At 43.5% G+C, this 14,303-nt stretch overlaps 1 protein-coding gene across 1 annotated transcript in view; it reads left to right on the top strand.

Annotated features, from left to right (window-relative positions):
- Positions 1-14,303, top strand: part of OTOP3 (otopetrin 3) — a 104,826-nt gene that overhangs the window by 78,720 nt on the left and 11,803 nt on the right. Inside the window, exons 5-6 of the mRNA XM_077251745.1 lie at positions 701-810; positions 901-2,099. Coding sequence (XP_077107860.1) covers positions 701-810; positions 901-2,099 — 1,309 coding nt within the window. The remainder of the gene's footprint in view (positions 1-700; positions 811-900; positions 2,100-14,303) is intronic.

Raw genomic sequence — 14,303 nt, 5'->3', positions numbered from 1 at the left:
TGACCACCAATGTAAGGGTCCTTTGGATTTGATTTTAATGCAAAAGCACTACAAGTGGCCGGTGCCCATTTTCCTACAACACATAGCGGTATGTCCGTATGCGTGAACTACTTGCAAAATAAGACATACCGGTACATCCGATATCAGGAAATGATTATAGACTCTGCACTCTGGCCAACAGATAAAAATTCAGAAATGCGGACTACCCTCAGAACTCGCTAATAGGTTATATAAGAATAGGTTTTATATACCGGACCACCTGGATACCAAGCTCCCACCCATTTTCCCTATCAATTATTGAACAGTCTTTGTGTTATCACGAGAGCTTTAATTGCAGTTTAGAATTATTTTTCCATTTCTGTAGAGGAGAATGCTGTATGTACTGACTTACTGTTGAGTGTTTTAGCAGCACATACAATCTAAACATTCAGAGCGGTAGGTTATAGTATGGGGAGTGGAGGCCTCTGAGGAGACAGGATGTGGAGACAGGATGTTACAGACCCACCCTGTTGGAGCAAAAGTGGAAAAAAAAACAGCCAAAGGAAATGAAAAGCATAAAAATATTATCAACTGGTAATCCTTGGCCTGCGCTGTTTCAGCCCACGTCTAGAAAACACCATACATTGTCTATAGATTTACAAGGCAAAAGTTGCAATTTGATTTTGTACTATATGGACACTCATTTCAGTTTAATCCCCAGGTGGTGCATCATGCTAACTATGGCTACCAATTTACTGCTTTGGCTCCTGGCTGTGATAAACGACTCTGTGCACCGAGAGACGGAGAGCTTACAGCTAAACAACACATCAGGCAAGTACTTAAAACCCAGTGACTATAGTACCATTTTCATGTTGTTTGAATGCTTGACATTTTTGAGTACTAATTCTACATTGATGTTAGTTCTATCCCTAGATGGAAATGGCACCTCTGGATGCTTGTGCCCTAAATTCTCAACTTGTTGGACCTTTCAACGAGGATATGTAACTTTATACCCTTTCAATCTCGAATACAGTCTGATTTGTGCCTCCATGCTTTTTATAATGTGGAGGAACGTCGGTAGAAGAGAACTTCACCATTCTATACTGTCCCACCCAAGATTTCATCTGCAAGGGGTCCTTTATGGACCAGTTTTGGGTGTTGCTGCATTACTAGTTGGAATTTGTATCTTCATCCAGTACCAAGTTCAAGCTTCAACCGGAACTGTAGCCACAACCTCCTTTATTGTATATTTTATGTATTGTATCATTCTGCTTTTAATGATGGTTGTATCCTGCTTAATAGGAATAATTGCCCAAACCTTTAGAGATAAAAGACACACTGATCTCACAAGACAGGATAATGAAAATGATGACGATCCTGATATACAAGGCAGAGAAAAGAGGCAAAAAAATTGTAGGCACAGGAATATGAAGAATAATAAGAATCATAGGCAGTCAGAAGCAGAAGCAGATGAACATGGAGAGTCAAATGAAGCAAAGAATAACTTTGAGGATCCAGAACAAATTGGATATCACATAATAGAAGGAGAGGAAAAGTCAAAGGACAATGAAAAGCAAGCAGAGGGTGAAATGCCCAATGGATATACTGAAATGCAGAACATGAACAATGAACAAATGGACAAAAACAATTCTCAGACAAAAAGAAACTTCAGCACAGAGATAAACACACATCACCAGAAGACGACCAATAGTCACAGAGGTCCAACGAAAAACTATACTCGAAGTCTGGAAATTATTCTACTGCTTGGAGCAGCCCTTGGTCAGATTTCAATTTCTTACTATTCCATGGTTGCTGTTGTAGCCACTGGTTCATGGAATCTGCTCAACAGCTTGAACCTGATGTACTCCATCCTTATGATCTTACAACATATATTTCAAAATATTTTCATAATAGAAGGCATGAGAAAAGAGCACAAGGAGCATTCATATCTACAGGCCAACAAGGAGAACAAAGGGGAGCATGATGACACTCCTCGAAGGCTTTCCATAGTTAATATCCGCAGGGCATCTGTGGCATATTTACATAATGTTGGACGTCTCAGTGTCAGCCGCAGACTGGTGAAGGAGATGGCGCTTTTTCTCATTCTCTGTAATTTTACGGTGAGTTATATTCTTTCCAACAAAGTGCAAATTAATGTGAAAGACCATGTAATTCAATTTAGGTTCATAGAGCCATCTGCACAGACTTATTTATTTCAAGGCATAGCAAAAGATGACAAAGTAACTGTATGTACAGTGAAGAAAATAATTATTTGATCCCTTGCTGATTTTGTAAGTTTGCCCACTGACAAAGACATGAGCAGTCTATAATTTTAAGGGTAGGTTAATTTTAACATTGAGAGATAGAATATCAAAATTAAAATCCAGAAAATCACATTGTATAAATTATATAAATTTATTTGCATTTTGCAGTGAGAAATAAGTATTTGATCCTCTACCAAACATTAAGAGTTCTGGCTTCTACAGACAAGTTAGGCGCTCCTAATCAACTCGTTACCTGCATTAAAGACAGCTGTCTTACATAGTCACCTTTATAAAAGACTCCTGTCCACAGACTCAATTCATCAGTAAGACTCCAACGTCTACAACATGGGCAAGACCAAAGAGCTTTCTAAGGATGTCAGGGACAAGATCATACACCTGCACAAAGCTGGAATGGGCTACAAAACCATACGTAAGGCGCTGGGTAAAGATGAAACAACTGTTGGTGCAATAGTAAGAAAATGGAAGAAACACAAAATGACTGTCAATCGACATTGATCTGGGCACCATGCAAAATCTCACCTCGTGGGCTATCCTTGATCATGAGGAAGGGGAGAAATCAGTCCAAAACTACACAGGGGAAACTTGTTAATGATCGCAAGGCAGCTAGGACCACAGTCATCAAGAAAATCATTGGTATCACATTACAACGTAAAGGTTTAAAATCCTGCAGTGCTTGCAAGGTCTCCCTGCTCAAGAAGACACATGTGCAGGCCCATCTGAAGTTTGCCAGTGAACACCTGGATGATTCTGAGAGTGATTGGGAGAAGGAGCTGTGGTCAGATGAGACAAAAATTGAGGTCTTTGGCATTAACTCTAATTGCCATGTTTGGAGGAAGAGAAATGCTGCCTATGACCGAAAGAATACCATCCCCACTGTCAAGCATGCAGGTGGAAACATTATGTTTTTGGGGTGTTTGTCTGCTAAGGGCACAGTACTACTTTACCGCTTCAATGGAAGAATGGATGGAGCCATGTACCATAAAATCCTGAGTGACAACCTCCTTCCCTTCGCCAGGACATTAAAATGGGTCGTGGCTGGGTCTTGCAGCAAGACAATGACCCAAAACATACAGCCAAGGCAACAAAGGATGGGCTCAAAAAGAAGCACATTAAGGTCATGGAGCCAGTCTCCAGACCTTAATCCCGTATGAAAACTTATGGAGGGAGTTGAAGCTTCTAGTTGCCAAGCGACAGCCTCAAAATCTTAATGATTTAGAGATGATCTGTAAAGAGGAGTGGACCAAAATTCCTCCTGACATGTGCGCAAACCTCATCATCAACTACATAAAACGACTGACTGCTGTGCTTGCCAACAAGGGTTTTGCCACCAAGTATGAAGTCTTGTTTGCCAGCGGGATCAAATACTTATTTCTCACTGCAAAATGCAAATACATTTATATAATTTATATAATGTGATTTTCTGGATTTTATTTTTGGTATTCTATCTCTCAATGTTAAAATTAACCTACCCTCAAAATTATAGACTGTTCATGTCTTTGTCAGTGGGCAAACTTACAAAATCAACAGAGGATCAAATAATTATTTCCTTCACTGTACATAAAAAAAGTGAAAACATTTTCACTTAAACTTAAAGGATCACTGGTTGACAAGCAGTATTATGTGCATATCCCAAGTTCTCCTTGAGAATACCAGACTGAACTGAGCTCAGACAATGATTAACATATATTGCAGAGAACGATTTGTTTTCTTCTAATATGTCTAAGGCTAGGTTCACATTAGTGTTTCTGTGCACAGCGTATCATCTTCATGCGCAAACGGATGCCAAAATGCATGCAAAAGCATGCTTATGCCTGCGCAACATTTTGCGCATGACGCAAACAAAAACGCGCTTAAGTGCATTTTGGCATGTGTTCCTGTTTTTTATGTGCATTTTCTGGACATGCGCAGTCTAAAGAAAGCATGCATATCAAACGCATGCTACGCATGTCCTTGCGTACCAATGCGTTCCCATAGACGGTAATGCATTTTTTACGCAATCGTCCGCATGCGGATGATTGAACAATATTTGACGCCTCAAAAAATGCAACATGTTGCGTTTGCCAGACACCGCCGCACACCGTGAAACGACGCATCCGCATGTGAACACATGCAAAAGCTTGTCCCCGCGTACACCATTTTAAAGATATGTATGCGTGACACATGCGGATGTATGTGGATCATGTGCTGCGCACAGAAACGCTAATGTGAGCCCGGCCTAACTGAGGATCGACATTGAAGACAAAATATTTTGCATAAAAATGAGCAAATGCACTTATCTGTAGAATGATTTAACATACAAGTGGTGACAACTTATTTTCAACTTTATGTTCAAAATACTAACAGATTTGTGGCTTATGAATATGGCAAGTGGAAGGTTGCATCAAAAGGTTGTCATTTCAGGACAGCACGTGCCAATAGATGTTATCACCTTTGTCACCAGGTGAAATTCGGTTTTGTAGGGCTGGCACCAAAGTTATTGCTTCATGAGGGGAATCGATCTTAGTTGCTGCTCTCCTCCCTGACTTATAGAGTGTTATGGCCATTGTATCCCCTTTATGTTCATATGCCAACCTAATAGAACAGAAAAGTTGAGTGGTACTCACCGAAAATGTATTTTCCTTTAGTTGGAAGGAAGCACAATGGCTATAGTTTCCTGCTGCAACTGACACAGCTAATAACTAGTACAAAATTATATATGTATATTAAAAAAGTGTGCCATAGTATTTAATTTTTTGTTATTTATGTAGCACCATTAATTGCATGAGGCTTTACAGACATTAGCATCACTGTCCCTATTATGGCTCACAACCTAAATTCCCTATCAGTATGTCTTCGCAGTGTGGGAGGAAACTGGAGAACCCAGAGGAAACCCACACAGCAGCAGTGTTGGGAAAGAAGCAGTGCAGCTGGGCAGCTGTATTCCCTCCCCAAGCACTAAATTCTGTGAGATAGAGCAGAAAGATGTATGTAATCAACACTTAAAGTTGCATGTAAAAGTTTGGGCACCTCTGGTCAAAATTACTGCTATTGTGAACAGTTATAGCGCAACCCCTTCATGATCAAAATATATGACCTCCATAAAATAATAAAGCCTATACTCACCTCCTGTGCTGGCACCGTTCCCGCAGTAATGGCACTCGCGCTCTCTGGGCTCAAGTGCGGTTGTTGTGACTCATGACGACTGTGACCTATCAGCGCTGGCGTCACTGTCCCCACCTTTAGACAAATCGAACATGAAAAGGAAGTCCGGGCTGCAGCTGATCTTGGACTTCCTCTTTCTGCTCAATTTGTCCGGAAGCGGGGACAGTGACGCCACCAGTGCTGACAGCACGGGAGCCACGGTAGACTGAGTGCCGCCAGCACGGGAGGTGAGTAAAAGCTTTATATTTTATAAAGGCCAAGCGAGGGGTATAACAAGAAATTGTCCAAGTAGTGGACAACTTCTTTAAGCAAGTTGAAGATGAAACAATCTTTAAAAGGCCTAATGTTAACAATGACACATTTCCTTTGTATGTTAGACAAAAAAGTCATTTTTTTCATTTTAAAAATTAGAAAATGGGCAATGCAAAAGTTTGGGCACCGTTGGAGATTTGTGTGCACAGAAAACTTTCACGTAATTAGCCTGCCATCTTTATAAAAATCCAGCCTCCTCTAACCTTGTACCAAAAAAACAGCAGCCATGGGTTCTTCTAAGCAGCTGCCTTACACTCTGAAAATGAAAATGATGGAGGCCCACAAAGCAGAAGAAGGATCTAAGAAGAAAGCACAGTGTTTTTCAAGCTTCCCTTTCCTCAGTGTGAAATGTAATTAAGAAATGGCAGTTAACAGGAACAGGCAAGATAAGGTCTTGAAGACCAAGGAAAATTTTAGTGAGAGCTGGTCGTAGGATTGCTAGAGAGACAAGTCAGAAACCCCGCTTGACTGCAAAAGACCTTCAGAAAGATTTAGCAGACTCTGGAGTTGTGGTACATTGTTCTACATTGTTCTACTGTTCACCTGCACAAATTGGCCTTCATGGAAGACTAGTCAGAAGAAAATCCCTCCTGCATTTTCACCATAAGATTCTGCATCAGAAGTATGCAAAAAACATGTAAACAAGCCTGATGCATTTTGGAAACAAGTCTTGAGAACTCTTTGGCCACAGTGATCAAAGGTATGTGTGGAGACAAAAAGGCACAGAATTTGAGGAAAAGAACATCTCGTAAACCATTAATCATGTTGGTGGATCAATCATGCTTTGTGGTTGTGTTGCAGCCAATGGCATGGTGAACATTTGACAGGTAGAGGGAAGAATGGATTCAATGAATTTTAGACAAATTGTTGATGCAAACATAACACCATCTGTAAAAAAGTTGGAAGTTGAAATGAGGATGGCTTCTACAAGTGGATAATGATTAGTGATGTGCTGGGCGAGCACTAAAATGCTTGGGTGCTTGTTGCTCGGATGCTCAATCCGAGCAACGAGCCCAATGTAATGCTAAGGGAAATTCGAACATTTGCCCGGCACCCCCCACCCCCCCACTTACCCCCGGCTGTTTGCAGAGGGGCTAGAAATTCCTGAAATCGATGGGAACAGTACTCATATGTCATGGGAACAGCATGTGGGAAACCCCTGGAAGCATTTCTGACTCCCAGGTCACTGCTGTGAACAATGTTGTCAGAGTCTTACGCCACTTTTACAGGCTCACAATAAAACATACAAAAACAGAACCAAACTGGATTTTCCTGGGAACTATGTTAAGGAACATCCTTCCCAGGGTAATGACTTGTATATAAGGCAAAATAAATAACCAAAAACAAAAATGCTCCTCCACACCTTGGGCTATGTTCACACTTAGTGTTTTTGATGCGCTTTTGAACTTTAGTATTGCTTTCAACCAAGACAAATACATTCACTGGGAACTGTCATTTTAACATTTTGCAACCTTATCTGACCATGTGGTGTGTGACACGTCATCAGACACATCCTGTTTCATTTATGAAGGAGGGTCTCTGAAAGTCCCAAGGAGTGGGTCTCCCATAGTGTTTGCCTATGCAGTCAATGCAAGGGCTGCCAAAAATTTGGAGGCACTCCAATGCCCCTTTGAAGAGACATAGAGGAGAGCCTCATGAAAAAATGTTCCCATTATTAAGAAATGGGTCTCCCATAGTGTTTGCCTATGCAGTGAATGCAAGGGCTGCCAAAAATTTTGAGGCACTCCAATGCCCCTTGGAAGAGATGTGGAAGAGGGCCTTATAAAAAAAATGTTCCCATTAGAAAGGAGCAGGTGTTCTAGACTTGTAATGCCCATGCACTAAGTGTATGGGATTATCAGTTATAATTCCACCAGCAGGGCAGGCCAGGACCTCCAAGGCATAGAGAGCCAGTTCATACCATGTGTCCAGCTTGGATACCCATTAATTATAAGGCACAGAAAAATCACAAAGGACATTGATACAATCAGCAAGGTACTCCCTCAGCATTTTCCCAAACTTTGCACTCCTTGTGAGAGTACCCTGTGCTTCAGGGCCTGTGTGATGGGAGGGTTTGAGAAAACGCTTCCAGAACTTTAACAGTGTTCCCCTGCCTCTGCTGGATTGTAGTTGTGTCTCTCTCGCCTGTACTCCTTGGTTGTCCTACAAACTATGACTCTGCCGCCAGCGTTTTCAGATGGGAATTTTTTTAATAATTTCACAACAAGGGCCTTTTGATACTGCCCCATTTTAGTAGACCTGTCCACCTCGGAAATAAGAGCTAGAAGGTTCTCCTTGTAGCCTGGGTCTAGAAGTGCCACCAACCAGTAATGACTGTCACCCAAAATTTTGAGAACGCGAGGGTCACGGGAAAGGCAGCGTAACATAAACTCAGCCATGGGTGCCAGACTGAAAACAGGCAAAACTTCCGTGTCCTTGCCAAGAGGACGAATGACCATGCTCTCCTCCTCCTCCTCCTCCCTGTCCTCAGGCCATCCACTCTGAACAGACGGTATGATAGTTGTGCAGGTAGTACCATCTATAGAGCATGAAACTAGCTCCTGTTCTTCCTCCTCCTCCTCTTCCTCATTGTCCCCCAATCCATGTTGAGATGAGATGAGGCTGGGCTGTATGTAATCACCCTGTATGGTTCCTTGCTCTATCTCATCGTGCTCCGCCTGCAATGCATTCTCTTTGATTGTGAGCAGAGAGTGTTTCAGAACACAGAGAAGCGGGATGGTGATGCTAATTATAGCATCATCGCCGCTCACCATCTTGGTGGATTCCTCAAAGTTTTGGAGGATGGTACATATGTCTGACATCCATCTCCACTCCTGAGGTCTTATGTGTGGAGTCTGAACTGAATACCAACTGCCTTGTTGATGCTGGTGGTCAATAACTGCCCTCTTCTGCTCACAAATCCTTTCCAACATCTGCAGTGTAGAGTTTCAATGCATGGGGATATCACATACCAGTCAGTGAACAGGAAGCTGTAAACGCTGCTGAAGCATGGCAAGGGCAGCGGAAGCTGTAGCTGACTTTCTAAAATGGGCACAGGGGCGGCATACTTTGACAAGCAGATCTGGCAGCTCCGGGTAGGGTTTGAGACACCGATGAACCACGAGGTTAAGCACATGGGTGAGGCATGGTACATGTGTGAGTTCGCCTTGCCTCAGAGCCGCCACTAGGTTTCGGCCATTGTCCACATGACCATGCCTGTCTATAGGTTCAACGGTGTCAGACACAGATCTGCCTGCTCTTTCAGAGCTGTCCATAACTCTTCAGTATTGTGCAGTTTGTCTCCTAAGAATATTAGCTTCAGCACAGACTATTGCTGCTTGGCTGAGGCAGTTCTGCAGTGCTTCCAGTCTGTGACTGATGTGGTCATTTTGGAGATGGAGGCTGAAGAGGTGGAGGTGCAGGAGCTGTAGACTGTGGGGGCAACCCTGATTGACCTAGGGCCCGCAATCCTCGGCGTCAGGAGGATGTGTTCCATCCCAAGGTTTGACTGGGTCCCGGCTTCCACTATGTTAACCCAGTGTGCTGTCAGTGAAATGTACCATCCCTACCCACAAGCGCTTGTCCACGTGTCCATGGTTAGGTGGACTTTCCCAGTAACTGCATTGTTGAGGGCATGGCTAATGTTGTGGGACACGTGCTTGTGTTATGCGGGGAGGGAACACCAGGAGAAATAGAGGTGGCTGGGGACCGAGTACCGAGGGATGGCCACCGCCATCAGGTTGAAAAAGCTTTCGTCTCCACGAGCCTAAAAGGCAACATTTCGAGTGCAAGCAGTCGCGAAATGTGGGAATTTAGTAGTGTGGCCTGTGGGGCTTTGGCAGCCTATTTATGCTTGTGTTCCAAGAACTGGGGTATGGACAACTGAAGGCTGCGCTGCGACAAGGACGTGGACAGGCTTGCTGATGGTGCTAATTGAGTGTGTGCAATGACAGGTGCAGGGCAGGAGGGCAGGAGGCATCTTCGCATGCCCAGTGGACACGGGATTGGCTTGAATGCACAATGGCGGAAGAAGCAGTGGTGTCACCCGCAGACACTGTTCCTGGACCCTGGGCTGCGGCCCACAAAGTCAGGTACTTTTCTGCCATGTGCCTGGTCATGCTTGTGGGGGTCAGGCTGGTAGTTTTCTACCCCTGCTGATGCTGGCCTGGCAGGTGATGCAAATGGCCATTTTGGGGTTATCGGTAGATTCTTTAAAAAACAACCAGACTTGGGAAGACCTAACAGTTGTACTGGCAACTTCTGTCGTGTTGGTGTTATGGGGAACAGTTGCCCACCTTCTGTCTGCGGCCACCACACTGCTTCTTCCTGCCTGATGGGGTGCTACGCCTCCCTCCCTGTGTGTGCTGCTGTCCTCGCTCTGCATGTCCTCCTGCCAGGTTGGATCAGTTACTATATCATCCACCACCTCGTCTTCCACTTCCGCACTCTGGTCCTCCTCCTGACTTTCTGGCAATTGTGTCTCATTATTGTCCACCTCTTGTGAAACTTTCCCACTGTCGCCTTCATGTGACCGTGGCTGCTCAAATATTTGGGCATCCCTAAATGCGATCTCCTCTTGCCCCGCTTTAAGTGTACCGGGCACGAGGCCCAAATCTATAAATGGAAAAGTGAACTGCTCTTCGGAGTGTCTAAGTGTGGGATCAGTTGTTTCCGAGCACTCGGCATGGTGGGAGGAAGAAGAATCAGGGTGAGGAATATGCGGTCCAGACTCATGGCTACTGAGACTTGACTGTGTGGAAGACAGGGTGGTGGTGGAGGCAAAGTGACTGGAAGCATTATCCGCTATCCAACCAGCAACCATTTGCTCTGGGATCAATATTGGTGTGCTACGGTCCCCAAATAATTGAGACAGGAAGGTCGGGCGAGAAGATGTGAGTGTTTGTTGTGGCACAATTTCAGCTTGCCCATGGCCTCGGCCTCTGCATGCACCATCACCATCAAGTCCAGTTCCCCATCCCTTGCCATGTGTCTTGTCCATTTGAAGTGGAGGACAATATTTTCCATGTTCACTTCAAACGGATGAATTTGGAGCGAACTTATATGTGATCCATTGAATAGCTGGCCTGTAGGTAACTATTTTTACCAGTAAAGTGGTGTCAATAACTTCACTAACACAAAAACATATAAGGCTACTTTCACACTGGCGTTTTTTTCAATACGTCGCAATGCGTCGTTTAGGGAAAAAACGCATCCTGCAAAGTTGTCTGCAGGATGCGTTTTTGCCCCATAGACTAACATTAGCAACGCATTGACACACGTTGCAACCGTCGTGAGACTTTTGCGCCATGTTGTGGCGGTCCGCTGGGAGCAAAAAACGTTACATGCAACGATTTTTGCTGCCGACGGTCCGCTTTTTCCGACCGCGCATGCGCAGCCGGAACTCCGTCCCCACCTCCCCGCACTTCCCCGCACCTCACAATGGGGCAGCGGATGCGCTGGAAAAATACATCCGCTGCCCCCGTTGTGCGGCGCATTCACTGCTAGCGTCGGTAACCGACGCTAGTGTGAAAGAAGCCTAAATGGAGGCCAGAAATGGCAGAATTTTGAGCGCAATTATATGTGATGCATGTGACATACAAACCACAGTTTTAAATAGGTGGCCTGTAGGTAACTATTTTACCAGCAAACTGGTGTCAACAACTTTGCTGACACACTGCAACAAAATTTAAATGGAGGCCAGAAATGGCAGAATTGTGGGCGCAATTATATGTGATCCGTGTGATGGAAAAAAACACAGTATTAAATAGATGGCATGTAGGTATCTATTATTACCAGTAAACTGGTGTCAATAACTTCACTAACACACTGCAAAAACATATAAATGGAGACCAGAAATGGCAGAATTTTGAGCGCAATTATATGTGATCCATGTGACGGACAAACCACAGTTTTAAATTGCTGGCCTGTAAGTAACTATTTTTACCAGCAAACTGATGTCAATAACTTCACTTATACACTGCAAAAAAATATAAATGGAGGCCAGAAATAGCAGAATTTTGAGCGCAATTATATGTGATGCATGTGACGGAAAAACCACAATTTTAAATTGCTGGTAAAAATAGTTACCTACAGGCCAGCTAACTGGTGTCAACAACTTTGCTGACACACTGCAACAAAATTTAAACAGAGGCCAGAAATGGCAGAATTGTGGGCAGAATTATATGTGATCTGTGTGATGGAAAAAAAAACAGTTTTAAATAGCTGGCATGTAGGTAACTATTTTTACCAGCAAACTGGTGTCAATAACTTAGCTAACACACTGCAAAAAAATATAAATGGAGGCCAGAAATAGCAGAATTTTGAGCGCAATTATATGTGATCCGTGTGACGGACAAACAACAGTTTTAAATGGTTGGCATGTAGGTAACTATTTTTACCAGCAAACTGGTGTCAATAACTTTGCTAACACACTGGAGCAAAATTTAAATGGAGGCCAGAAATGGCAGAATTGTGGGCGCAATTGTATGTGATCCTTGTGACGGACAAACCACAGTTTTAAATAGATGGATTTTTAGTGCTATAATATGGAAAGGATCTGGCTGTATTCTGCAGTGCCAACGAGCAAGTGGAGCAGAAAAACTGTGTTCTCTGGAATGCTTTTTAATCAAATAATCAGGATTAAGATCCAAAAAAATTATTCCTGGCCCCTGATACCTAGGGCTATGTCTAGAAATATCTGTCAAAGCAGCAGCAGCAGACAGAACTGGAATGGACTCTCTAGCTACAGTATATGCACTGCAGTCTACCATATACACTGCCTGCCTGCCTAGCACTGATATGTATGCAGCTGGATTAGTCCTCAGAACTGTAAGGTGAGATGGATATGTGTCTAATATATTGTGGTATACATACATTAACTAAGACACAAGCAAATCTCTCCCTAGCTCAGCAGCAACTCTCCCTACACTGCCTGATTCTGCAGTAGACTGTGACAAGCATGGCGGTGCCAGGTCTGATATAGACCTGATGACGCTGCGCGGCCAGCCAATCACTGTAACGTTACAACCAACATGGCCACGGCATTACATTGTGTGGCAGACAATCTCTGCATGTTCATTGGCTCTCTAAAGAGCGCCAAACATACAGGGCGGGGACCCGAGCTCCTGCGAAGCAACCCTGGAAATACTCAGCAAGCTCCGAGGATCTCGAGCAGCGAGATGCTTGGCCGAGTACCGAGTAGTGGCAAGCATGCTTGCTCATCACTAATAATGATCCTAAACACATGTCAAAAGTACCGAGTAGTGGCAAGCATGCTTGCTCATCACTAATAATGATCCTAAACACATGTCAAAATTCACAATAGACTACCTCAGAAGACGCCAGCTGAAGGCTTTACAATGGCCCTCACAGTTCCTTGTTCTGAACATCATTAAAAATCTGTGGCTAGACCTCAAAATAGCAGTGAATACAAGACAACCCAGGAATCTCACAGAACTGGAATAATTTTCCAAGGAAGATTGGATGAAAATACCTCTGTCACGGATGTACCATGACAGAGAGGGGCCAGAAGTCGGCAACATTAGATTTCACAAAACTCCTGCACTGATTAGAAGCACTTCTCCTACACATTAAACGGTGAAGGTTTCTGTTAGCAGTGCAGGGGTTAAACTGTTCAGCTTGGAGTCGCTGAAGATTTCCTGGTTTGATCAGGGCTAATTTTAGGCAAAGTGGGGCCATGGGCAAAACGTTTAAGTGGGGCCTCAAATGCTCACATATTGCATCATCACACAGTAACATTTTGGTTGAATTTACATGAGTTGAGTACATGCTGAGTTGAGGCAGTTAAACTAGCGTGATTGACAATATTGAAGTCGTTCGACGCTTGTTTACCGGCCTCTTTACACAGACAGAGGAAGAATGATGGGCACAGACCGATCACTAAGTAGATCAATCTGCCTTCATACAGTATCATGTTATCAGCACCACATCTGCAGTTTTATCCGGGAAATGTGCTACTGAGAACAATGATTTTTGTTCTGGCATAAAAAAATCAATCACTCGATGAACAGACAGCATTTTGCTTGCTTAGTATAATGCACTGCATAGTCCTCCACATAGTATACTGCACCACATAGTCCTACATATAGTATAATGCACAATCCATAGTCCCCCATATAGTATAATGTGCACCATAGTCCTCCATAAAGTATAATGCACTCCCCAAAGTCCTCCATATAGTATAATACACTCCCCAAAGTCCTCCATATAGTATAATACACTCCCCATAATCATCCATATAGTATAATTCACACCGCATAGTCCTCCTTACAGTATAATGCACTCCCCTTAGTCCTCCATATAGCATAGTGCACTAGCCATAGTCCTCCATACAGTATAATGTGCAACCCATAGTCTTCAATATAGTATAATGCTCTCATAGTCCTTCATATTGTATAATGCACCCATTATAATGCACCCCAGTCCTTCATATAGTATAATGCATTCCCCATAGTCCTCCATACAGTATAATGCATTCCCCATAGTCCCCCATAGTACCCCATACAGAAAAACGCATCCCTCATATAGTACATACAGTATAATAGTCTTTAGCCCTTGATAGGGAAA

The sequence above is a fragment of the Ranitomeya variabilis genome, chromosome 4 (assembly GCF_051348905.1).
Source record: "Ranitomeya variabilis isolate aRanVar5 chromosome 4, aRanVar5.hap1, whole genome shotgun sequence".
NCBI classification, from domain to species: Eukaryota; Metazoa; Chordata; class Amphibia; order Anura; family Dendrobatidae; genus Ranitomeya; species Ranitomeya variabilis.
Note: the sequence above shows the minus strand (reverse complement) of the source record. Positions and strands in the feature narration are given on the sequence as shown.